A 25,420-nucleotide genomic window follows, 5' to 3' on the forward strand; every position below is an offset into this window, starting at 1 on the left:
TTATATTTATGCAATGCAGAATCAATACTTCAGATGTTTGTGCAATAATAAAATTTGTATTTGTAACTGAAATAAATGGAAAAATTATATTTTTGATCGCCAATGTTGTGGCTGTTCTGAGCAATTGGAGACTGTTGAATAAAGTGGACTGTGAATCCCTTCATTATAAAGTAATATATTAATTTATTTACTTTTTCCTATTTAAACCTTCAAAGTTCTCAAAATGTATTAATTTTTTTCCCTACAGCTTCGTTTAAACAAAACCTTGGAAGTGGGGTTTAATGGAACATTTTTGGCTTTACTTATTTACTTCTTCTTAATGTATGTCCTAAGATTATTTAAACATTGCACAATGAGGTAGGAACAGCATGTGAAACAGCATATGGTTATCTGTTTCTTCCTGTACTTTTTTTGTTTGATGTGCTCAATGGAAACTCTTCCAGTATGAAGAGTCTGTGCTGCTTTCATACATTTGGTTTAGAAAAACTGATTCCATGGTAAATGTAGTAAAGGCTCAACTCGCAAGGCAGGAAAATACTCAGTATTCCCTTCTGCTGGGGTAAGTTGTTTAAATAAGGTTCATTTTAAAAGGTTTTACAATTTATTTTATGAAAATTCTAGCAAACAATTTTAGATCCGAAATCATGAAAAGATCAACTATTTATCAGACAGTAAGGTAAATAATTAAAAGGTTTTTTTTTTTATATTTTATATAATATATGTGCATTTTTAGTACCTCTGATGAGTTGATGGATGACTATCTAAGCACTGAATTTGAGGATGAACATTTGATACCTTTACACTGTCAAAGCAGCCGAGCAACATGCAGTCAAAACCATGGGAAATTAGTAGCCCAGAAGAAGCTTCTATTTACATGCATTATTTGTTTAGTCTTCTTGATCGGAGAACTCCTAGGTAAGGATATTTTAAATATTGTTACTGAACATGTTTGATGTCATAACTACATGTAATATAATAATTAGACTTTAAGATAAAACAAAACTATGTTGATTCTACAGACAAAATCATATACGAAATAGTGGTCTAAATGTATTCTTATTGGGCATTTACAAATATTTAGTCTATCATTTGAATGTCTTCTCTGATAGGTGGCTATGTTGCTCATAGTCTTGCTATAATGACCGATGCAGCCCATCTTCTCACTGACTTTGGCAGCATTCTGCTAAGCCTTTTCTCTCTGTGGATGTCAAAAAAACCTGCTTCCAAAAGCCTGACTTATGGTTGGCACCGCTCAGGTTGGACAACTTCATTAACTCAAGTCCATTACTTTTATTTTTTTAATTAAAAAAAAACCTTTCTTGAGCTTTTCTATATATATAATCAATTTTGCTTATTAATTTGTTTTAGAGGCCTGAATAATGATGAAGTTACTGACCTGTTGACATGATCTGCTTAGTTTTTTTTTATAAACAGACAGCTGTATTATTGTTACCCACCTACTGCATTTTCCACAGAGATTTTGGGAGGGCTTTTCTCAGTCCTGTCTATTTGGGTAGTGACTGCTGTATTGCTGTTTATTGCCATCCAGAGGATCATAAATAATGACTATGAAATACATAGCAGTGCCATGCTTATCACCTCAGTCTGTGCTGTCTTGGTAAATATCTTGTAAGTGGTTTGATGACATCAGTTTAATAACTTAGTGTATTATCACACTTGGTTTATTGAATATATAATAACTAACATTGTGTTCATATTGGATTTTTTTAAGAATGGCATTAATTTTACACCAGTCCCCAGTGTCTCATGGGCACAGCCATGATCACAATAACACCAGTGTAAGAGCAGCTTTCATTCATGTTCTGGGAGACTTGCTGCAGAGTCTGGGTGTTCTGCTAGCTGCCATGATCATCTACTTTCGGGTTAGTGACCATTAATGAAGCCTTTAGGCATAGCAGATCTGTCTTTTTTTTATTAAAAAAACCCACAACATTTAAGAGAATATATTCTTTCCCCTACATACAGCCTGAATGGAAAATAGCAGATCCTATTTGTACATTTTTGTTTTCCATACTTGTTGTTGCAACAACGACGACAATTTTGAAAGACATTTTAGAGTGTTAATGGAGGGTAAGTAAATCATACAACTTCCAAAGGTTGTCAAAAAATGTTTCAGACGACAGCAACACAACAATATGCCTTTGTTTTAAGGAACACCACCAGGCATAGATTATGATTCTGTGAAAGACACCCTGCTATCGGTCAAAGGAGTCAAAGCTACACACAGTCTTCACATTTGGGCGCTGACCATGACTCAGCATCAGATGTCTGTTCATGCTCTCATTGGTAAGTCTATATTCAGTTGCTTATGAAAAGAACATAGGTTTACAGTGACATTTAACACGTAAAATAATGACGGTAACTAAAATAAATACTCCCTTTTGTGTGAGATATTCTATTCATTTGATAATAAATAGCAAGCAGAACTACTATTTAGAGTAGTTCACACTATATTTTACACTGTTTTAGAATAAATTGTGTTTTACCACAGATGAACAAACCAATACACATACAGCACTTCTGGATATGATAAAGCTGCTCCAGACTGAATTCAGTTTCCACAACATCACAATTCAGATAGAAGAATATACTGATGAAATGGCTTCCTGCAACGAGTGCCACGACTCAATGGACTGAACTATTCCAGTTGAACGTCCTGGAAAGCATGGCTTTCTCAACATTTTCATAAATATCAAACATTGTTTCTAATTTGCTACTTCATGAATACTGAGAGCAACTCTTCCCTCTAGATTTAGTATACACAGACCAGGTATACCTTTATGACCACCTCCCTAATATTGTTTTGGTCCCCCTTTTGCTGCAAAACAGTCCTGACCCATCGAGCATTAACTTAATCAATTTGAGCTACAGGAGCTCGTCTGTTGGATCGCATCATGACCACTTTTGATAGATACAGACCACTGCAGTTTTGGAGATGCTCAGACCCAAATGTCTCGCCATCACAACTTGGCCCTTGTCAAACTCACTCAAATCCTTACACTTGCCCATTTTTCCTGCTTCATCATTTTCAAGGACAAAATGTTCCCTTGCTGCCTAATAAAGCCCACCCACTAACAGGTGCCATGATTCATGATAAAAAGTGTTATTCAGTGTTATTCATTTACCCGTGATAATGTTATGCCTGGTCGGTGTATTAGTATATAGGAGCTGCCAATCAATGTTTTTGGCTGCTTAACTGTCTTACTGTTACTATCACTTACTTTTTTCTGTAATGTCCAAAATACAAAACTAGAACCATGTTCCAAAAAATATATGGTGTTAAAGCTTTATACATGACACAAAACAAAAGGCTGAGGTCAACCCAATGCTATCTTTTAAATGCAATAATATTCAAAGTATTTTATTCCCCTTTTATGACAGCAGTTTTTCAAATGCTAGCCATTTTTAGTCATTTATTTAGAATGATGTCACACTTTCAGGAAATCTAACAAAAGGCAAACATTTACCCATATAAACTATTACATACATTTTTCAACACATTTATTAGGAATGTTCACAACCCATGTCCTTGTCACAGTGTTAACAATGATGTATTAGATTAATCAACCTGAATTTTGAAATAATTCAAATGCGCTGTGGTTTGAATGCTTTTTACAAGTGGCCAAAAAAAAATTATATACATAGTTATTACCATCAAATACAGTACTGGATCTTTTACAATTAAGTCTATAATTAGTCTGATTGGGCTTGGCATCGCCAAACTGACATAACGTTCTGCACGTTTATTACCTTATACTTCATGCTATTCAGAAGACATTGACAGTTTACATTCTATTACAATATTGACGTTTCCCACAGAATCTCATTTGAAACATTATAGACAAACCGACAATATTCACGGCATACATATCTTTATTTAAAAGGTATAACTCTTCTAAATCATTTGTTAGACCTCGAATCTGTTCGGTTTTACAAATAAAGTCAAAGAGCAAAATTGCACATTTAGAAGTGCCGAAGATTTTTTGTTTGTTAGGTTTTTCCCCTCAGTATTCTGGTTTTCCACATTCCCCCCCATGAGCTCCACGAAAATAATTACTGGGTTTGTAGTTGTCGATCTCGCCAGTATTTGTCATAGGCCTTCTGAAACATGTTCTTGCATCTCAGCTTTGCTTTGAGGCGGGAGCAGATAAGAAATGAGCCTCCCATCTTGCGGTGAAGAGAGTAGGTCTCTTCTGGAGGAGGTGTGAGTCGCTGGTTTAGCATGACTGGTATGAGGCTATGGATCCGCTCTGTTGTACTCTGACTGGCAAAGTCAAAGGGCTCTTCTGAAGCAAATGCCTCCCCAAGAATCATCACCGCATCCACATGTGCATTCATCATTGCCTGAAAAACATTTGTAGAATGGAAAACCATGATTCAACTTAAGAATGCAAACAATGCTTTATCTTGTGAGAATTCTTACCTTTGACTCATAACCAGTCAGAAATTTCATATCAATTGATTTTTGTAAAACCCCCTCTTTGTTTCTGTCTGCTGCAGCCTTAATGATCTAACAGGGAGAAAGAAAACATTTAGTATAGATCAGTACGATCAGTGCAAGTAAAGAAACAATTGCATACAGTAGTTAAATCCCTTTACCTCAATATATAAGTCTGTAAAACTTGAATCAAAACCCCTTGTGGCGCCAAAATCCAACAATGCAACCTGAAAAAGATACTCAATATCCATAGTAAATCCTAATAATGTATTCACAATAATGAAAAAAAATATACATACCTTGTGCTTTTGTGGGTCAAAGAAGAAATTTGACCAATTTGGATCAGTCTGCATATATCTGAACTCAAAAAGCTCTCTCAAGCAAAGAATCAAAATTTGCTCACAGATCTGGTACAGTACACAAAAGATGAGAAAAAAAATTAGCTCCATTAAAACAGTTAAATAATCCACAAATCTCACTTAATGTAATGGGAGATTACAGGCTTACAATGTGTTCTGTACAATAGTTCTAACACACATAATTGACAATACTTGTAATACTCTTATTAAGCAGAACACTGTCCAGATTTTTTGGGCTGTAGGTTCATAAGGCATTTTTTTTATGACTGTCCCAAATTCATCAAGATAAAAGTCTCAGTATTATATAGGCAACGTTTATAATTATCAGTAAGTTTTTCAGCTTTGCTGAATGGAAAACCTCATTTTTGAGTTCCTGTGGCAGGTCCTCAGCTTTATCCAGGGGGAAACCAGACACCAGCTCTGTAGTGAGGACATGCTGGCTACTTAGTTCATCCACTACATTTGGCACATAGAAGAAAGGGTGATCCTTCAACAGCTCTCTATAAATCACAAATAGATCAATTTAATCAACTGAAGTATTCATTATTGTGTAGAATATTGTATATTATGGCTGCAACCACGGCTGTAACGATTCCTCAAATAATTAGATTACAAGTTAGATTTATTTCTATAAATATTTATATACAGTGCATTTAAAAGTCCCTTCACAGTGGCCGTGTAGAATGGGTAAAAACCAGTAAGTAAAACCACAACAGAATGACTAAAAATGTTATCGTTTAATGCTGCTGTTATTTGTTGCTTTTAGATTTAGTGTTGTTTAAGTGATTTGACTGAATTCATCACTATGTTGCAAGTGAGGTGATTGCGCAACCTGGCGCTTGTGAGTCACGACAGAACAGATCTACTGCGACTGCCCCGAAGTTACAAACAGTTTACACAATAGCAGTTCATTAAACTATACCATTTTCACATGGAGATTATAAAGTTTTTGCTCACCGTGCTGCAGTTTCACCTTCAGCTTGTACTCGCCACCATTTCACAAACTGCTGTGTTATTTTGCCATCATGCTAACCAGTAACTTGAGCAGACTAACTAATCGATAATGCCATTTGTTGACAAAGAATCTGATTATATATGTATAGTTTTATTTACTTCTTTTTAACTACAGGAAATTTTTTTTAATCAAACTGTTGATAGAAAAAGTTGAAAAAGCATGCATTTACTTTTACATTTATTTTGTAATTTAGTTGTTGGGATTTAGTCAAATATGGTCGAAGATGTATGATTTTTATTTAAAATAAAATAGTTTCTCACTCAGAAAGCTACCTTGAACCCACAAAATCATGTAAAAAAAACAATTAGTAAAATTTAGAGGTTGCATTCGAAGGACATTAAATTTGAAAGCACATTATTTATATCCACCAGCTGTTCATACCCAAAACCTCAGTGTGCTTTTCTTATTAGGAAAAATGCTAATTAAGAATTATTTAAGCCATTAGGTGGTGTGAAAATGACATTTGATTTAATTGCATGTGATAACATTTTCAGTTTAATTATTGCTACTTCATATACTCACTGGAACTTTTTGGCACATTTGGCTTCCCTCACATAGTCACACTCTAGAGCAAGTTCCCTGCTCATAACTTCGATCAAATGCTCTGGAAACAGACCTGCACAGCAATATCATACAAACAGAACAAGCTGAGGGCAACATTTTTAAAAGTATTTATACTACGAATGGAACAAAACGCACAAAACTCATACCCTCAGGTAAAGCATTACTCATACTGAGGACAGCCATTAGGTTATTCACATCACTGCTGATGCTCTTGGCCACTCCAGGGTACTAGAAAGTAAATAAATAAATAATATATATATAGCCGGGAAAATAAGTTTTGAACACATACATTTTTCAGTAAATATATTTCTGAAGGTGCTATTGACATGAAAGTTTCACGTGATGTAACAACAAATGCAATCCACACATACAAAAAAATCAAACAAGTATTGAAAAGTATTGAACAAAATTTATTTAATACCTTGTAAAAAGCCTTTGTTGCTAATGACAGCTTCAAGATGCCTCCTGTATGGAGAAACTAGTTGCACGCATTGCTCAGGTGTTATTTTGGCCCATTCTTCTACATAAAGTCATCAACTCTTCAAGGGTCTGTGGCCTCTTCTATAAACTCTGATCTTTATTTCTTTCTATAGATTTTTAATTGGATTTAAGTCAGGTGATCAGCTGGACCATAGCAGCTTTATTTTCCTTGGCTGTGTGTTTGGGATCATGGTCTTGTTTTAAAACACTAGGTTTCATCCTCATCCTGGTAGATGGCAGCAGATTTTTATCAAGAATGTCTTGGGACATTTTTCCATTCATACATTTTTCAAATATATATGAAGTTTGTCAGTATTGTATGCTGAAAAACAGCCCCAAACCATGATGTTCCCGCCTCCAAACTTCACTGTTGGTATGATGTTTTGAGTGATGTGTAGTGCCATCTGTCCTCCAAACATGGTGTGTATTGTGGCATCCAAAAAGTTCAAGTTTGGTCTCATCTGACCAGATTATATTCTCCCAGTATTTCACAGGCTTGTACAAATGTAGTGTAGCAAACACGCTTTAACATGCTTTTCTTTTCAGCAGTGGAGTCTTGCGTGGTGAGCGCACAGACAGGCCATGGCGGTTCACTGTAGTATGTATTGTTTTCCTTGAAACAATTGTACCTGCTTATTCCAGGTCTTTCTAAAGCGTTCCACAAGTGGTCCTTGAGTCTTGGACAATTCTTCTGATGTACTTTTCACTCCTCTGTCAGAAATCTTGCGAGGAGCACCTGGTCATGGCTGGTATATGGTGAAATTCTTTCTACTTCTGAATGTTCCAGTGAGCACTATTCGAGCCATATTCAAGAAGTTTAGAAATCCTTCTGTAGCCAATGCCATTAGTATGTTTTGCAGCAATACGCTTGTTGCCTTTATATAGGCCATTAGTTTGGATTGAACCAGTTAATTTGCACTGACAGGGGGCAGAATTGCTTTCTAATTACTGATTGATTTCAGCTGGTGTCTTGGCTTTCCATGCCTTTTTTCACCTCCCTTTCATCATGTGTTCAATACTTTCCACTTTTCATTTCACATTATTACACATAACTCCATTTATGGACATGTATGGTTTGATTTCTTTGTATGTGTGGATTGCATGGGTTTTACCAACATCTGGTAAAGATTTCATGTCAATAGCACCATTACAAATGTATTTACTGAGAAGAAATCTGACGTGTTCAATACTTATTTTAGCCGCTCTGTGTGTTTTTATTATATATATGGATAGATAGATGTGTGTGTATATATATATATATATATATATATATATATATATATATATATATATATATATATATATACACACACACACACACACACACACACACACACACACACACACACACACACACATCTATCTATCCATCTACAATTCCTCATCCTATTGATTGATTATTTTTATTGTTTCACATTTATCAAGTGTACTTCTCTTACCTGAATCTTCATAGCCACCTCTCTGCCATCCTTCATTCTAGCCAGGTGCACCTGACCAATTGAGGCAGCAGCAAATGGCTTCTCCTCAAAAAACTCCAAATTATCACGCCAGCTTGGGCCCAAGTCGTTGTTCACCGTTTTCTGCCACAGATAGACATTGCAATTAAATTTCCTACAAAGTGCCAGGCATAATTTGCTGTCATCTTACATTTTACAACTTGTTATAACCAAACACTATATATATGCCATCTCATTTCTGCAACTCTTTTTTTTTAACATGGGAAAGCAGTTTTTAAACTCTCACATTTGGAACTATACCATCATTTGCTTGGTGGGCATGAAGTCAGCACTCTGTCGAACACGGTCAAAGATCTTTGCTAGCTGAGGGTTGATGAAAGCATCGTCTAGAAAAATAAATATAAACTCATGGTTGAGAGGATGGTTCCTGAAAGCAAAGTACATTAGAATTTAAGTGAATGCCCGATACAGATATGACTCAGCTGATAATAGTGGCTGGGAAGCTGCCGGGGGAACATTTATTTTCAGCTATTGCACATTTATGCCAGCTGCTTTCGGTGTCAGAAATACTCGTGTTGCATGGTTTACGATATATTATTGTTCTTTTAATAGTTGCAGTTTGTAATTTCACAATGCGATGACCTTTCACTTTAATTAGTATAAAGACAAAAAAGTACATTACAATATGTCGCTTCACTAACAGCCAAAGAGCCAGAATTTAAAGCAACACAGGATTACAAATCTATTGCTCAATGTCATTTAAACCCAGCCAAATGGCTTGAGGCCATGGAAAGCATTAACCATAGACGTTTCAGCTATCAGCAAAGATGACAACTATAACTTTGGGCATGTGAAGTAGAAGGCTACATAGCAGCTGCTGTACAAACAAAGGAATGAAACAAGGCATGAGTCCAAGTGAGGTAGAAAACAACTCAGGTGGAAAAGTAAAGGTGCTCAGCAAACACACATGCTACTACATAGTCCTTCTAATGCCTTCAGAAAGGTTGCAGTGATATTGCAGGATGACATTTGCGTCAAGGCACGCTGCCACATTCTTAACAGAAATAAACACAATCGTGGGCATGGAGTAGGGGCAGTATTCAGTATAGACAACGTCAAGGGCAGGTCATGGATGTAGTAAAGTAGCGTAGTGAACTTTATTAGAACACAATATTGACACTGGGCTGGGACTCAAGTCTTCATAGCATGGATTCCACAAGATATAAATAACATTCCTTTTCATGTCCACTTTTTTGCTGCAAATCTCCTGTTTTACCCCATCCCCAAGGTGTCTACTAGATTCAGATCTAGTTTGCATGAAACCGGTTTTAGATGATTTTGCTTTGTGACATGGTGAATTATCATGCTGTTCTATCCAGTAGAAGATAGATAAACTGCATCCCAAGGGAGAGAAGTGGAGGTCTATAGCTCAACACTACATCTGAGCCTGTCTGGCACCAACAATCATGCCACCTGTAATTGCTTGCCTGCATATGCATTGCACCGCTGCTATGCAACTTGTAGTTTAGATAATTGCATGTTTAGTGAGTGCATATTAAAATGTATGAATCTATTATTTAAAATATTTAATTTGCACATTTACACACACACAAAAAAATAAAATGCACTGTGGATATTATGCCTAAAAAAAAAAAAAAAAAGTAATGTAGTAATATCTTACCTTGAATGCTAAGCATTTGCCCAAGTTTAAGAGCAGCTCCTCTGACTTTACAGAGAGTCCGAACAATTCGCTCAGCATTAGCCTCAGAAACAAACGGGTTTGAATCAAGTATAGCCTTTTTATTCCCTGCAGAAAAGATCACTTTAATATAAGGGACTACACTTATAGTGGGAGAATTCCAACATATTAACAATGAGTTCAATTAAATATATTTCCAGTGCATACATTAGTCTTAACAAAACTACACAGCTAACAGATTTTATATTCCAATCCATACAAAAGATGTGTGCAATAAAGTAGAATGACAAAAAAAAGGAAAACACTAAACTAAAATTTAATAACTAGATGAGAAGCCTGTTTTAAAATGACTGCTTCGAAATTATTCCTGAACAAATGAAATAATCTTTCTCAGTGTTTAGCTAATATTCTGAAATATGTTTTTACCTATTTTTTTTAATATTCAAGAAAAATCACTGGTGACTTGTGCTTCCATTTATTCCACTATTTTTTTATTGGGCTTAATTCTGGTAATTGACAGAACCATTCAAAAACCCAAATCCAAAGAAGAGTCTCTTTTACATTTTAAACCTTGCAATGCTGAAAGGTTCACCTGTTTCATCATCGTAGTAAAAGAAAGATTTACCCATACATTTTCTGAAACATTGCTCCATTAATCTCCCTTAAACAATTCAGTTTCAGTAGAGATGGGAAAAGAGAGACCCATGAGGTGATGCTTCCTCCTCTTAAAATTCTGTTTTTAGAGTTATATGTATGCCTAGGGATTTCTGTGACAGCTACACCCAATGCTTCCAGGTTTGTCTCTGATTGTTAAATGGTCCTTATCCTCAGACTAATACTGCCTGGTTTTGCATGGCTGGTTGACTGATGTTCCTTCACTTGCACATGATTGCCTTAGACTGTGTTGGCAGAGCTCTTTGCCTTTGCCCATCATAAGATGGTCCTTGTGTGACAAATGGTCTGCTTATTTGCTTTCAGTGGTGGGTACCCCTTTTTCCAAAGGCTAAAAGTACTAACCTACGGACTCTTTCCAACAACAGTAGTTATATTTGTTGTTTTGGCCTTGGTCCACCCTGAAGATCGTCCCGGTTTGCACTCACATGTAAATATTGAATATTACAACAAAATATCACCTTTTAAACAAATTTCTGTGTTCCAAGTGTTTTTGATTATTCTATACATGCTAACTTCAATGATTCTAATTTGCACATGCGTAATATTTGTATGGATTGGAATTTTATAAAATTATGATTTCAGTATACTATATTCTTATATACCCCCAGTGTAAATGACCAGGCACAGTCAAAGAAAAAGACCAATATTTATAGAAAACATACCTTTTTTCTCATCTGATCTTAGGCTTTTCTTTGCCACTTCAGCAATAGCTCCCAATCCCAGCCCAACTGCCAGTCCTAAAGGTTAGAAGTTATCTATTATTCCTTTGATCTTCACCGCCAAGTGTTGCACAATTACTCGACTATAAAACTGACTTACCTCCAAAATTTGCCAAACGTCCCAGCCTTGTAACCGGTACTTTGCGCTCTCTGGAGCTCTCGCTGAGCTGAGACAAAAGCAAGAGAATACATTACCCATTGTTAATGTTAAAAGAGAAAAGCAAGCTGTGTTACATGTTCATCACAGATGAAGGTGCAAATCTATAGGACACCAGAAGAGCTAGAAAACTGAGGGCAATTAAATCAATAAACTGTTGCTTACTGTGAAAGAAACTAATAATTCTGTGTTTAAAGAATTTATTTAACTGCATTGTTTTATTAGTAAACCAAATCAGGTGAAGTTAAATAGTAGTATTAAAAGGTACATATTTACAAGCTGCTGTTTATTCTCGAACACTAAGCCTGTATAAAGCTTTCAATGAACTGCTATGTATTGATTGAGAAATGTGTAAATATAACTGAAATTATGAATGAGTACCATAATAATCCCACATTGTGACTATTACATCAAATGTTAACAGAAAAATTCTCTGCTTTCGTTATGGGCTTGGAACAAATGTACTCATTTCTACTGTACCATCTGCTTGTGTTTCTTGGATGCGTCAGGTCCTTCTTTTTTTGCATCGCTCCAGCGCCAACAATCCTGATGGAATGAACAGGTCTGGCTGTACTTTGGCAGTTGTGGCTTTATTAGCTCTCGAAAAACCTTGCATCTGGTTTTACCCAAACATTTATGGCTGTAATTGTTGATCGCTCCATTGCCCTTTGCACTGTCCTTCAGCGCATTAAGAGCCCTGACATGCTTAGTACTTTGCAGTCCTATGCCAATGTAAGGAAACCTGTAGATTGAATTTAAAGCACCTCTATCTGTTGAGACGGTTCTCAAAGTGCAGCTATACTTCTGCAAAAGAAACACATCGAAAAACTACAGTGAAAGAGGTGTGATACAAGGTTTACAAAAAAAAGTTATATAAACATAATTGTCAGCAAACTTGTGGTGGTCTGGCCTAACATTTTCTCATAGATTACAGTATCGTTCTCTTTATAGTATTAAAAGCATTATGTTTTAACTTGCATGTGTTGTTTTGAGGGGAAATAATAGGCTTTACATTCGTGTACACTCGTCCTTCATTTACAATTTCTCTTTCACTCCTCAGCCTACGTTCTTACAAGAAACAAAGTGATATTTATATATCAAGCTAATACTTGACTGATCATCAGCATATTCATATGTACTGTTTATCTACAAATTTTTTCCAGCATATGCATTTCTGCTAATCCAATTTAAAATCAATTTATAGAAGCTTTATATATATTTATTTGTATTTATTTATTTATTTATTTCCAACAATGCTGTTCATTTCATGCCTGAAAAGAGTTCGATGCAACTATGAACATAGAAACTATGTGACGAATCAAACTGCAAAACTTTATTTTAGTCTTTCATGTAACTGCAGATGTGTTTAGGAGCTCCTGGTGTTTAGGGTCATTCAATGGCAAGGTTTTTCTGTTAAACCAGGGCCATCAAGTGAACACTTACCTGTTCTTTCAGGTGAGTCTGGGTGACACTCTGGCGTTGGCTTCTCTGAACATTCACAATGTGACTCTGATATGTCACTTGTCTCAGTCTGCTCAGTTTTCTCATTAGCAAAATATCTGCTGCCATGACTTCCCCTTTCCAACCTGTTGTTTCCTCAACTCCACACACACGCACGCGCGCACACAAACACACAAAAACAAAGCAAAGTCAGAGTACAAAATCCACCTAACAGCTGCTACGCTGCGCTTTGGAGCAGACACACACCATTTATACCAGCAGATATTAGCATTGCAAACATTTGTTAAAGTTTATAACGAGTAACACTATCCAGACTTAATTCCTTACCATAAAATCCGGCACTTTTCTGCTGCCCAATTGAAAACAGTCCAGCTGCATAGAGGAGTCACAAGTGTGTGCGACTGGCCTTCAACAGCCTCAGTGTCATAGTTAGAAATTTGGATTGACAAGCAAGTGGAACGAAACAAAGATCTGAACACTGCCATTCAACAAGCCATTAGCCTTCTTTAAGAACGGACAGCCGCGTGAGCAACAACAGGCGTGGAGGCACGTTGACCTTGCACTATACACTCAGGAACTTTTATATATGTGGAGTAATATGACTGACACCTAGCGGTAAATACTCTCACACACAGGGCCACTTTTAGGATTGAATTTGGTGTTGCAGAACAGAAAGGAGGAAGACAAAAAGAAAAAGAAGCAGCCCAATAAAAATCTTGGATGAGTGTTAGATGTGCTGTTCATGTGCATTATTGACTGACGTATTATTTGCTGAGAAATAATAATAGTTAAAAATAACCAACCTTGCATACCTTTGTTTCTGGGACCACACAAAATCAGTCCTCCTGCTTGGAGATGCTCGTGTCAGGAGTTTATGGTGTGCAAATAAGACATGGAATTATTATAAGTTAGCTTATTTGTTTTATTTTCTGAACAATTTAAAGGTCAACTGATAAAACATTGTGTAGTGTTTCATTCCCAATATACAACAAATCTGTGTACGGTCAATCTGATAGAAAGTAAATTAATCCTTTTTCACGTTAACTAGGCAAAACATTTCAAGAACATATTAATGTTTGGGGGGAAAATGACCTCCAAAAGAACACAAAGGTGACATCAAGAAATATATAAAGAGCATGATCGATATGCTCCATAAACTCCCATTTATAACCTGAATACTTTTAAACCCTAATTTTTTATAACACACTTTAGCATCATCATAAAAAAAAACCCATGTCGTTATTGTTCACTCCAATATGAATTGTTACAAGTGCAGTTACATTTAGAAACATATTTACGTTAAATTTTTTGTTTAGACATATAAGGCATATGTAGTCAACAATTATTCATGCTCGTTTGGGAGGACAATATAAATAAAAGAAAACAATGGTTTACCTTGGTTTTGATTAACCTAATAAAATGAATGCTCCTTGTCTTTAGGGTTTGTGTGTCCAAATCAGGTGAAACTTATAAAACTCATAGCCTTATAAAGTTTATATCTTGTGCCTGCTATCCTGTAAGTATATATCCTGCTTTTTACTCAGTAAATTGTGCAGTTAATAAACAAAAGCAAAAAAAAAGCATCATTGTCCAAATAAACAAACCAGACACAGTTGTAAATTTTCACAATTTTAAATCTAATGCAGCACAATGTTTATAAATGTTTATATTCCGATTGTTTAATTATTTAACAAAGATCCATTGCAGCTGATATGCATTTTGTTCCTTTAGCTTCTGTATGCCAGTGCATTTTATTTGACTTTGAACAATCACTTAAGAAGTATGATATAAACTTTACAATGTGGTGGGACACATACACCATGTCATTAAATCTGCCATTGTACAATTACACTTTGTAGTCAATATTTCATTTAAAATTGAATGCACTAAAGACAAGAGCCAAAATAACAAAACACTGTGTCCCTGCCAAACTGAAATACAAAGTGCACTTGTAGAGGCTGTCTCTTGACAGTCATAAATGAGTGATAAATGTCTTCAACTTGGGGAAAAGACGAAGAGCATTGAGTGTGGTGACTTCGATGACCTTTTCCACAGGAACGCCTTTTATTTTAGCAATATATTCTGCACTAATGGTAATATTTTTCGGTTCATTTCTCACCTAAGTGTAACATAAAATTAGTTAGATGATCAGAATGTTGCAAGCAAAGACGTAATGTGAAGAATAAAAAATTCAAACCTTATTGGAAAAAAAACAAAAATGAGGAAAGTAGAGACATACATTTTTAACCAAAAAACAAAAAACTAAAAAGAATACCTGTTTTTCAGGTCCAAGGGCTGGTGAGTCAGTCTCCAGGCAAATATTTTCTAGTGGCAATTGTTTTACAAGTTTCTGCTTCTTAGAAAAAGCAGAAAATTATATGACTTCACGCATGACATGGTATTACTTTACTGACTGTCTGAAACATGCACTAAATCTTTAATGAATTTAGCAATGTATATAATTAACTAATAAACATTTAAAGAAAGATTATTACCTGCTCACTTCTTATGATTGAAGGTGGAATAGAAAAGAAATAGCCTGCACGTACACCCTCCATTGCGACTGAGGGTTTTCCATCAAATGCATGAAGAAGAGCATTTTCTACACCTAGTTTTAAAAATTAACGATTATTCAAAGTCATAAGAAAAAAAAAATTATAATCTGTTAATCTTGGCTGGTAATCGATTAAAATATTAAATCAAGATTAATCGCATGATTGTTTTCAATGTACCTTAAATTTAAACGTGTCAAGTTTTTAATACTCTACTCAACATGGGCATTGACAAAGATGGATGCTATATGCAAATGTATGTTTATTATTAGTGAAACCAAACTCAAATTAGAGCATGAAGACAAAATATTCTTGTAAATGATTTAAAGTTATTATGGCGTTTTAAATTACGTAAAACATCAGGACACCAAACGGAACTTTTGCTGTTTCATGTGAATGATTTTCAGATTTTTTTTATATGTATCTGGGTAAAGAAAGGATGTTGTGAATAAATATGTTGCGTTAAAGGTTTTAATTTCACCTCTTTAATATTAATTAATTTATATATATATATTTTTAAATGGTCAAACAAATGCATGCTGCATTAAGTGCAAGTTAATCAAATTTGTGCTTTTAAAATGAACCATACCTAGCTCTTTTAAAAGGTGGATGGTTGGTCTTCCAGCAGATCTTGAGTGGACATTTCTATTGGAAAGATAGTTTGTTTGTTTGTTTGCTTCTTAAAGATCTTAAAGCTACACTGCCATGTTATTATTTTACAGTTGTATATAACTGGCTTATGTTTCACTTACAGAGGTAAATTTAGTTGCTTCGCGATTTCTACTTGACGAATGAGTACTTGTCTTTGTAATTCTTTCCCCGCATCGGTACTGACTATCCGGGGTGTGAAATCAAGTCCAACCTGCAAGAAGCACAAAGAATGTCTGCATATTATTTCTGATTAAATATACGATAAACCCTTTATATATTTATTATATAGGCTGTGTAGGCTACATTTCTTACCTCACCAATGGCCACAATGTGCTCTTTATATTTTTCAATTAAGGGCAAGGCAGAATCTAAATCCTGTGAAGGAAAAGTGTATTAGTTTAATTAGCTTTTAAATGAAATTACACCAGTAAAGCATGTCACAGCAAAGACCTCGAGTAATGCCCCCCTGGATTGTGCTGGATCTTCTTGAACAGGGTGAACTCCAAGGCAAGGTATGATAAACCCAGGAAACCTGAAAACAAGCAGACAAACAAAACAAACAAATGATCACCTCCTCTTTTAATCACTGTATCAAAGATCATGCATTGTAGGTGTGACATTATGGTTAATTAACTGTAGGCCACCTCTGTGAAAGCTGTATGATTTTCTCAAACTCCCCAGCATGCTCTGCTACTGCAACAAGAGCCTGAACCCCAGCCTAAAAATAAAAAAAGGCAAAAGGCTGCAAATGCCAGCTTCTGGTGACACTGTGTAAAATGCAAAGGTCAAACCTGGATAAAGTTACCTTTTTTGATTGCTCAATAACACTATCAATGTCCTATTGAGGAGAAAACAGAAAGTCAGTTCAGAACTCAGTCAAGTTACTGCTATTAAAATATAAACACAACAGAGATCTGCATCTTACATCGTCAAAATCTCTCGAAGAGATGTGACAATGACAGTCGATATAGCCTTGCATGAATCCTGCGCAGACCAGAAAGAAATAATCAAATAAACAGAAGAAAACCCAAACTATCATATAAACCATGCACACGTAAATTTCGCATGTCACAATGTAAGTACGGTTAACCCTACGTAGCCGGGTGTGTTAATTGCGACCAGTTCTGCGCAAATTCTGCGCAGGATTGTCCCGTAAAGTGGTCGACAGATATAAACTTCAAGATTTTCACAAACTCTGTCACTCTTTTCTCGCGTGTCTGCAATATATACTTTTTTCCCCCATAATGTGACGTGTGTTTATTTATATTGCTATTTATGAAGCCACCCAGATTTCTTGACAACGTGAGCAACGTTTCGAGTCAAGACGGAAGTGCAACATCTTTCTGTTTATGCGGCGCTTCAAACAGGAAGACAGATGCGCTGAGATTAACTGAAATTCACAAACACAATCACATGCATTCGTGTTGGATAATATCACGTGATTGGATTCAGGCCGGTTTATCCAGTGCTAAAGGTTGTTGAAGGCATAGCAGACAGGTTCGACATGGATACACGGAGCTGGGCTTTTCTAATCTTGTGGGTTGGAGGTTGTTTTTGTCAATATGAACCTACTTGGGAGTCGATTGATTCGAGACCACTGCCTGAATGGTTTGATCAAGCAAAGATTGGGATCTTCATCCACTGGGGTGTGTTTTCAGTCCCCAGCTACGGCAGTGAATGGTTTTGGTGAGTTCTCCCACACAGACAGTGCAGCTATGGTGGTATGATTCTGAGGACCACCACCAGTAGGCGATATGAGTATGGAAATGTCTAAATGTCTATTTCTACTTCAAATTGAAGATTCCAATTGTTTATTGTGTAGCAAGTAAGGTTATTTATTAAAAAAAAAAAGATTTTGTGGAATAAACAAAAATTCTGTATGTACTTTTGTTTTGCATTATGTCCTTTTCAGCATAGCTAAATACAGTGATCTGTAACTTTCACTCTTCCTCAAGAAAATGAGCAAAATCCCAAAGCTTTTAATGATTTCTTGAAGCTCTTAACAACAAATCAATGGCCAGAGAATGAGCAAGAATAAATAAATAATAATAATCCACTCCTGAGACCACCCATTTGCTTGTTTGCTGCAATTAACTGTAATAAAGCCAGAAACAGAAATTCACTTATATAGTTTTCTTTAACACAAATGTAAAATCATGATAATGATTGATATGTTTGATATAAAAAAACAAAAAAACCCCCAAAAAAACATCAACAGTAACTGGAACAACATTGACTCGCAATGTTACTTTATCTATTAGACATGAGACATTTCTGATGAGTTGTTTAAATCAAAACCATTTCAAGTGTAATATTAGGCCATTTTGAGTTCGGACCAATTTTTGCACAGGAGGGTGTGTTATGAAAATATTTTAGAGAATCAAACTTTCTTTACTTCCATCCCAATGAATTATACAATCATTGTGTGACCTGTCAAGTTCCTGTATCCTTTTTAGTTTCAGAAAATAATATTGTGTCCACAGGTGGTACTGGCAAGGGAAGAAATTCCCATCCTATGTGTCCTTTATGTCTAAAAACTACCCGCCTGGATTCACATATCAAGACTTTGCGCCACATTTGACCGCTGAGTTCTTCAATGCCAAGGACTGGGTAGATATTTTTGCAGCATCAGGAGCAAAGTATATTGTCCTCACAACTAAACATCATGAAGGTTGGTGTGAATGTCTTGGTAGAACATTTATCTGATGCCCTTTAAAAATAAATAAATAAAATTATTTTAGAATGAGAAATTGAATGCTGTTTGTACAAACAAGAAAGTAAAATATTTGTCATTTCTCAGGGTTTACAATGTGGGGCTCAAAGTACTCATGGAACTGGAATGCAGTGGATGTTGGTCCAAAGCGGGACCTGGTAGATGAAATATCCAGTGCTTTACGAAAGTACAGTGACCTGCGCCTAGGACTATACCACTCTCTCTTTGAGTGGTTTAACCCGCTTTTCACAGAAGATGAGGGAAATAATTTTACTACCACTAGATTTCCTTATGAGAAGTCCTTGCCTGAGCTTTATGAGATCATAAACAAGTACAAACCAGAATTGTTATGGTCCGATGGAGATGGAGATGCCCCAGACAAGTACTGGAATAGCACAGGGTTCCTTGCATGGCTATACAATGAGAGGTAAATCATTTTTTCTTGTAAAATTACATTATAACAGGGAAGCCATGAACTGTGTAAATGGGGAAAGAAAAAAGATTGAAACAGCAGGTATACATGTATATTTTACAATTCTATTATTTAGATATTAAGGGGAAATTTACATTTGTACTGTAATAATCTGGCTATGTATTGGAGCAATATAACCTATGAATTTGAACTTTCTACTTTCGGAACACATTTAATTAAAATTAGCATTATATTCAAGAGGATATTATTTAATAAGAATAATGATAATATGTACTATAAGAATTTAATAATACATTCTAATAGTAATTAACTAAAATAAACAGAAAAAACTACATTTGCAAAGTCTGGATATGGTTCCTGCACCTTTGGGGTTCTCTGGGTCACACTGTTGGAACCATTGCATTAATAGTATTTTGAATTACTTTAGGTTTTGTTGACAGGATTTCTTAGATGACTGTGCATACCCATATATAACCAATGATGTATTTACAGCCCGGTGCGGGACACTGTTGTGACTAATGATCGATGGGGAAAGGATAGTATTTGCACACACGGCGGCTATTACACATGTGCTGACCGTTACAACCCAGGACACCTGCTGAAGCACAAATGGGAGAACTGTATGTCAATTGACCAGCGCTCATGGGGCTATAGACGAGAGGCTAAATTAAGTGATTACCTCACCATTGAGGAGCTGATTAAGGTATATATAGCAAGAGTGACACATGTAATGAATATAACAAGGAAATCCTGTTACAGTTCCTTTAGCGCATGGCCCGATCAGAATGTTTGATTTTTAGTGTCCTTGAACATATATTGTTTGCACAGATTTGAAATTCAGATTAACCGAGATGGATTACAACAGCATAATGGAAAGCAAATAATAAAACATCTGTCTATAAATGACCAGGATTTAGTTATAATGTAATCTACAAAAGCAGAAAAAGTTAAGCTAAACATCTGTTGAGTTTAGTCTACTAATACATGCTATTTTTTAATTTTGCTGTTACAGTAAAATAATTCTCAAACTATTGAAAAAATGTTTAGCCAGTTATTCCAAAACCCGTTGCTCATTTAAGACAGATCAAATCAATCTATGTAATACATGTGTTTCACTATTTTCTTTGCAGACCCTTGTGGAGACTGTGTCATGTGGTGGGAATTTGTTATTGAATGTAGGTCCAACACATGATGGTCGCATTACTCCTATATTTGAGGAGAGATTAAGGCAGGTGGGCCAGTGGTTGAAAATCAATGGTGAAGGAATCTACAATTCGACTGCTTGGAGAGTTCAGAATGACAGCGTCACTCCTGGAATTTGGTGCGTCTCGAATTTAAGTATAATTTGTTTAATCAGTAGAATAAACAGGCCATGTGATAATCTAAAGAGCACTCAACAGTCACCATAATACTACAGATTGCACTTCCATTTTGAATCATTATACATCTTTACTTGGACAAATTTGTTGCAATTTATGATTAGATCCTAATTGTAGAATCAATAAATCTATCTCTGTCATAAATGTATTTCTGTCACAAAACAGCTACATTTGTTTAAATGCAGCTGGTTAGATATTTTTAAATGTTTTTGGGGGTTTTTTGTTTTGTTTTGGTTCTATAGGTACACATGGAAGGCACAGGAGAAGGCTGTCTATGCATTTTTGCTTTCATGGCCAAGTGATGGATCTGTTATTCTCAGTGACCCTGTAGTTTCTGAAGTTAAAACACAGGTAATTGATTATTGCTCATTTAATTAATTGATGTTCAGGTTTATGTAACATAATTATTTGGCACATGCTTTTGTCTAAAGCAATTTACAAACATGATTCAATGCAATTTAAGAGTAGCACTGTTAAATTTGCCAACAATGATACAAGGGACAGATAGGTGTCAGGAACAGCTAGAAATAAGTGAGAGAGAAGCAGAATGAGCATGAGGAATACAAATTATAAAACCAGTAGGTCAAAGAATAATGTTACAAGTTAAAAGAAAATTAAATTGCAAGAGGGTGCCATGTAAATCATGACATGTGAAACCGGTGCTAGGAATCATTCAAAAACACATGATGACAAAAGAAAATGCATCTAAAGAGACACAAACGTGTAATTATAGTGTGAACGTTGAAGGCATTTCTCCTTCGTTGTTCTTTTAAACTGGATTTTCTTGTCTTACTCTGCTTCTTGTGGTCTAATTTTGCACTAAACCAGGTGGTGTTATTGGGTTACAAACAACTGAAGTGGGTCCCAACGAAGCCCACCGGCCTACAGGTTTACCTTCCTGCTTTGTCTCCTGCCGAGATGCCCTGCTCCTGGGGCTGGACTATTCGTCTGACTGGTGTAGATTAGGGACATAAATCATTAACAGATTCCCTCATAGGATTATTTGCAATACTCACATGATATTATAAACGTTGCCTTGCCTATATTCTTTTGATATTGTTTATGATTTTATTCTGGTTTCAGTGTTTTTTATGGGTTTGATTCTTTGGGTAATTTCTCTATTCTGTACTGCTGAATGTCTGTGAGTAATCAGTGAATCATTTTCATATTATAGTAATGTGTGTGTAACTAATCAAAAATGTATGTATGTGTAAAATCTGTTTTTTAAGTGACTCAGGGGGTGGTAAATATGCCAACTAGACCGAAAAAGTTTTATTTGTGAATGACACAAATAAAACTTAAGATCAATGTGTTAAAAGAAAAGTCTCTGTTGTGCACTGTAAGTATTTAATACTTATAGATTTAGTCAGGTATTTGTTTTATCTGCTACATACCTCTTTTGCTTCACTCACAAGCTGTATTTCTTCTGATTTCACCCTGATATAAACAAGCAACAACGCTAGAACAGACCTGTGTGTGGCAATTTAAAATACCTGCCATAGTCCACTTATGAACGTGTTGGGAATCCGAGAGCATCACATGCCACATCGAGACACACGTGCTTACTTCCCCCCCAGAAACTCCCTATCTGAGTTATTCAGGGCAGCCGTGACAGGAATAGCGCTGTACTGTTTATGCAGATTACAGGCCCTTTCAATGTACAGTGTTGTTGAAGTGTTTAAACGAACAGGTGTAGTTCCTCCTGACAAAAATATTGTTCATTTGAGCCCTATTGGCCATGTTCTCTCTCAGGTTTGCTTTTGCACTGAAATAACATCTGAACTAAGCAAGGTATGAGTGAGTGCAGGAAACACTTTTTCAGGCTGACCATTTATCTTTTATGATGTTAATTGTGACAGTAATGGGGTCAGCAAGAGCGTTTTTCTGAGATTCACAACATTGCCATAGGTTGATGAACGTAAACATAAGTGAAGACACTGAAGAAAATGCCTGCAGAGGTGAAAATAATCACTGGCTAAATATGTTGCAATGTTGCAAACTGGTTTCTGTCCTGACACAACAGTGAACTAAAATAACCTCAGAAATGTATTGGTCTGTGCCACTTTCATTTAATTTGACTGCATTTTTAAATTACACTGATCACACAGTCCGTCTGGGAAGCGTGTCTACCCATGGTCATTTTCAAAATGACAGATTAATTTGGAAAACACATTAGAATTGCTTAGTTTGGTAACACTGTTAAACTTATACAGTTCCATCAAAGCACATTAATTGAAGATAAATGGTTTTCAGGACCATTTAGGCCACTATCGGGTCTGCCAGCTTCAGGGTAGCTGAAGAGTTTTATGTTGGGTATGAAACCATTGCTGTATTGATCTCTTTACAGGAATAAAAATCATGCTGAAAATACAGGAATATTTCTAGCACAATTAGTACAAGTGCAAAAATTCAAGCTTTAGCTAGTAAGCATTTAAATATCTGAAAAAGCAATGCTGTACTTAAGTCAGCTGTACTTAAGACACTTTCTGTGCAGCAGCTGCAGCATGGATGTACAGTAGCTGTAATATTCTAAGATAATGTCCTTGCTTTCTCAATGCTGTGCTCATCTTTTCTCAAAGCTGTATTCATCCTTCTTCTTGCATTCCTCTGGCCTTCCCTCCCTTTCTCTGTGGTGGGATTGTACAGCTCCAGAGCAAGCTGAAATCTATTTCTGTCCCTGTATATTCTCTTCTGGCTGCTGCCAACCAGACCCTGCGTTGTCACGGTGATAGACATCTCCACCAGCCTCCCTCAGCCAATCAACACACCAGGTGTTTATGCCAAGAAACATGATCATTTTCCATTTCCTTCCCACTCCTCTTGCATGAGACTAAGGGATTAGTAGCAAAGCCTAGTGAAGAGCACTCAGTGAAAAACAGGAACCTCGTTATTGGCACTCCGAGGATGGAAGTGTTTAGCTATGGAGGAAGGAGCTGAAGTCCATGGATCAGTCAAGGTGAGACAGAAGATAAGTATGAATTCACTTTGGTATGAATATATACTTGTTTAGAAACAACCTGATATAGATACATTAGAAGTTTTATTGTTACTTGTTTGAGCCCTCAGTCTCACATCATTGAATAATAACCTTGTTAAAAAATATTATGAGGATGCTAAATGGCTCCAACTGAATTTTCACATTTTTGTGTTGAATATATACCTATAGTCAAGAGTATTACTTATCGTTTCTACCACATTTTTCCCCAAACTGACATCAACTTTGTTGATGTATTATACTCAGACACACTTTTTGGAACTCCTCTTTAAACTCATAACACAGTTTTCAGTGAAATCTTCAGTGGAGTCTTTTGTCTCATTATACAGTTTAGCCTGTGAAATGCAGAACTTCAGTTCTATCATAAGGAAACAGTGTGTGTGTTTCCATGACGATGAGTTAACGATGGCTCCAGATGGAGTCCACCTCCTGAAGGCATTTGCAAATTCGTTTCATTCATTCTCATTCATTTCCCAGACCTTTTTATGGTGTCAAATACATACAGAGAATGTAGAATGCCATTATCTAATCCAGACACATCCTACTTACATACATTGAGAAGACATTTCTTGGTGTGCCCTACTAAATAGAAATGGAAATCATTTATCATGCTTCTGACAGCTAAAGCACTGGCTGAGTATGTTCCATTCAGTATTTCAGTGATCTGTGTGTAGCTACTCACTGAATAAGATAAGCGCATACTAAATACAGCAAAAATAGGTATTTTGTTGCCATGGGAACACTCCGCATGTCTTCACCCCATATGGCAAATGACATTTACATTAAAAAAAGAGATTAAGGAAGCTATTCACTTGGAATATTTAGGTGTTATTATACTGTACTTCTCAAATGAAACGTTAGTAACAGTTCAAACAGTCTTTATTCAAGCCTTAATAAAAAGTTGAATGTATAGTGTAAAGGGCCTGTTAAAACCATGAAAGGAAGTGAATATGCTTGACAGTTCAATTACTTATTTTGAACACCCCCATGCTTTTAGTAAACATTTGTGTGTAATGTAGCCTTTTTTTAACATATATTGTACAGTCTTTTAAATATAGCATGTAAAGAATCCTGTGAGAAACCTTTCTATCCTGTTGGATGTTGTCTCTTCCCAGATGATAGTGTCCTCATCCACAACTGTCTAATGTGCATAGTTGTACACTAAATACACCACTTTTTATTATTATTTGAAACAATATTTTGTGTATAGGCTTAAGGTTCACCTCGAGTATACTTCTCAGTTAATAAGGTCCACAGAAATGTATTTAAACTTCTTGTTTAATTGCTATGCTATATTAAAACTTGGACACTCCCGGTGTTCAGAAACTTTTAAATGGCAGTGTATTTATAAAACTTTAGATTGTTTATGTTCAATAACTTCCTGATCCTGGTCAGGGATGCAGTCTTTGCTAGGAAGTGGCAATTTATCTCTGGATGAGATGCCAGTTACTGCATGCTTATTCACACCTGGGGTGCAATTTAAAGTAGCTGAACCTACCAGCATGTGTTTGGACAGTGGAAAGAAACTGGAGAGCCCAGAGGGAAGCCATGCAGATGGAGATGCAGGGAGAATGTGCAAAACAGTAAACATAGAAAAAGCTTTTAGGCTTAAACCAGGACCACGGAGCTATGAGCTAGCAACACTACCTGCT

At 36.0% G+C, this 25,420-nt stretch overlaps 4 protein-coding genes across 7 annotated transcripts; 2 read left to right on the plus strand and 2 right to left on the minus strand.

The window, feature by feature from the left end:
• Positions 1–405: 405 nt before the first annotated feature.
• Positions 406–2,880, plus strand: LOC124390502 (zinc transporter 2-like). The gene is given in 9 exon segments (XM_046856481.1): positions 406–559; positions 734–915; positions 1,110–1,256; positions 1,476–1,629; positions 1,733–1,883; positions 1,987–2,071; positions 2,074–2,091; positions 2,173–2,307; positions 2,513–2,880. Coding segments are annotated over 9 exon segments (1,083 nt in total). The 5' UTR covers positions 406–494; the 3' UTR covers positions 2,659–2,880.
• A 541-nt stretch (positions 2,881–3,421) lies between these two features.
• Positions 3,422–13,798, minus strand: coq8ab (coenzyme Q8A, genome duplicate b). 2 transcript variants are annotated; one of them, XM_046856479.1, is made up of 15 exons: positions 13,373–13,798; positions 13,028–13,170; positions 12,065–12,388; positions 11,528–11,594; positions 11,371–11,445; positions 10,016–10,141; positions 8,635–8,720; positions 8,317–8,457; positions 6,544–6,625; positions 6,356–6,449; positions 5,177–5,318; positions 4,759–4,866; positions 4,621–4,686; positions 4,445–4,531; positions 3,422–4,365 (listed from the first exon to the last, which is right to left on the minus strand). In XM_046856479.1, exons 2-15 carry the CDS (start codon positions 13,151–13,153, stop codon positions 4,075–4,077), a joined length of 1,815 nt encoding a protein of 604 aa, XP_046712435.1. In that variant the 5' UTR covers positions 13,154–13,170; positions 13,373–13,798; the 3' UTR covers positions 3,422–4,074. The 2 variants fall into 2 exon arrangements, with proteins under 2 accessions (XP_046712435.1, XP_046712433.1); XM_046856477.1 differs by having other exon boundaries at positions 13,028–13,185.
• Positions 13,799–13,953: 155 nt separating this feature from the next.
• LOC124390503 (putative deoxyribonuclease TATDN3) lies at positions 13,954–17,485 on the minus strand. 3 transcript variants are annotated; one of them, XM_046856484.1, is made up of 11 exons: positions 17,344–17,485; positions 17,174–17,232; positions 17,054–17,086; positions 16,893–16,966; positions 16,699–16,780; positions 16,561–16,623; positions 16,350–16,459; positions 16,187–16,242; positions 15,541–15,653; positions 15,321–15,401; positions 13,954–15,164 (listed from the first exon to the last, which is right to left on the minus strand). In XM_046856484.1, exons 2-11 carry the CDS (start codon positions 17,225–17,227, stop codon positions 15,018–15,020), a joined length of 813 nt encoding a protein of 270 aa, XP_046712440.1. In that variant the 5' UTR covers positions 17,228–17,232; positions 17,344–17,485; the 3' UTR covers positions 13,954–15,017. The 3 variants fall into 3 exon arrangements, with proteins under 3 accessions (XP_046712440.1, XP_046712439.1, XP_046712438.1); XM_046856483.1 differs by lacking the exon at positions 17,344–17,485 and having other exon boundaries at positions 15,321–15,398; positions 17,174–17,337; XM_046856482.1 differs by lacking the exon at positions 17,344–17,485 and having other exon boundaries at positions 17,174–17,337.
• A 120-nt stretch (positions 17,486–17,605) lies between these two features.
• Positions 17,606–21,794, plus strand: fuca2 (alpha-L-fucosidase 2). Its single transcript, XM_046856480.1, has 7 exons — positions 17,606–17,934; positions 18,732–18,919; positions 19,049–19,388; positions 19,887–20,097; positions 20,525–20,715; positions 21,016–21,124; positions 21,602–21,794. Exons 1-7 carry the CDS (start codon positions 17,753–17,755, stop codon positions 21,737–21,739), a joined length of 1,359 nt encoding a protein of 452 aa, XP_046712436.1. The 5' UTR covers positions 17,606–17,752; the 3' UTR covers positions 21,740–21,794.
• Positions 21,795–25,420: the final 3,626 nt, after the last annotated feature.

This window comes from Silurus meridionalis, chromosome 8 (assembly GCF_014805685.1).
Source record: "Silurus meridionalis isolate SWU-2019-XX chromosome 8, ASM1480568v1, whole genome shotgun sequence".
Classification (NCBI taxonomy): Eukaryota; Metazoa; Chordata; class Actinopteri; order Siluriformes; family Siluridae; genus Silurus; species Silurus meridionalis.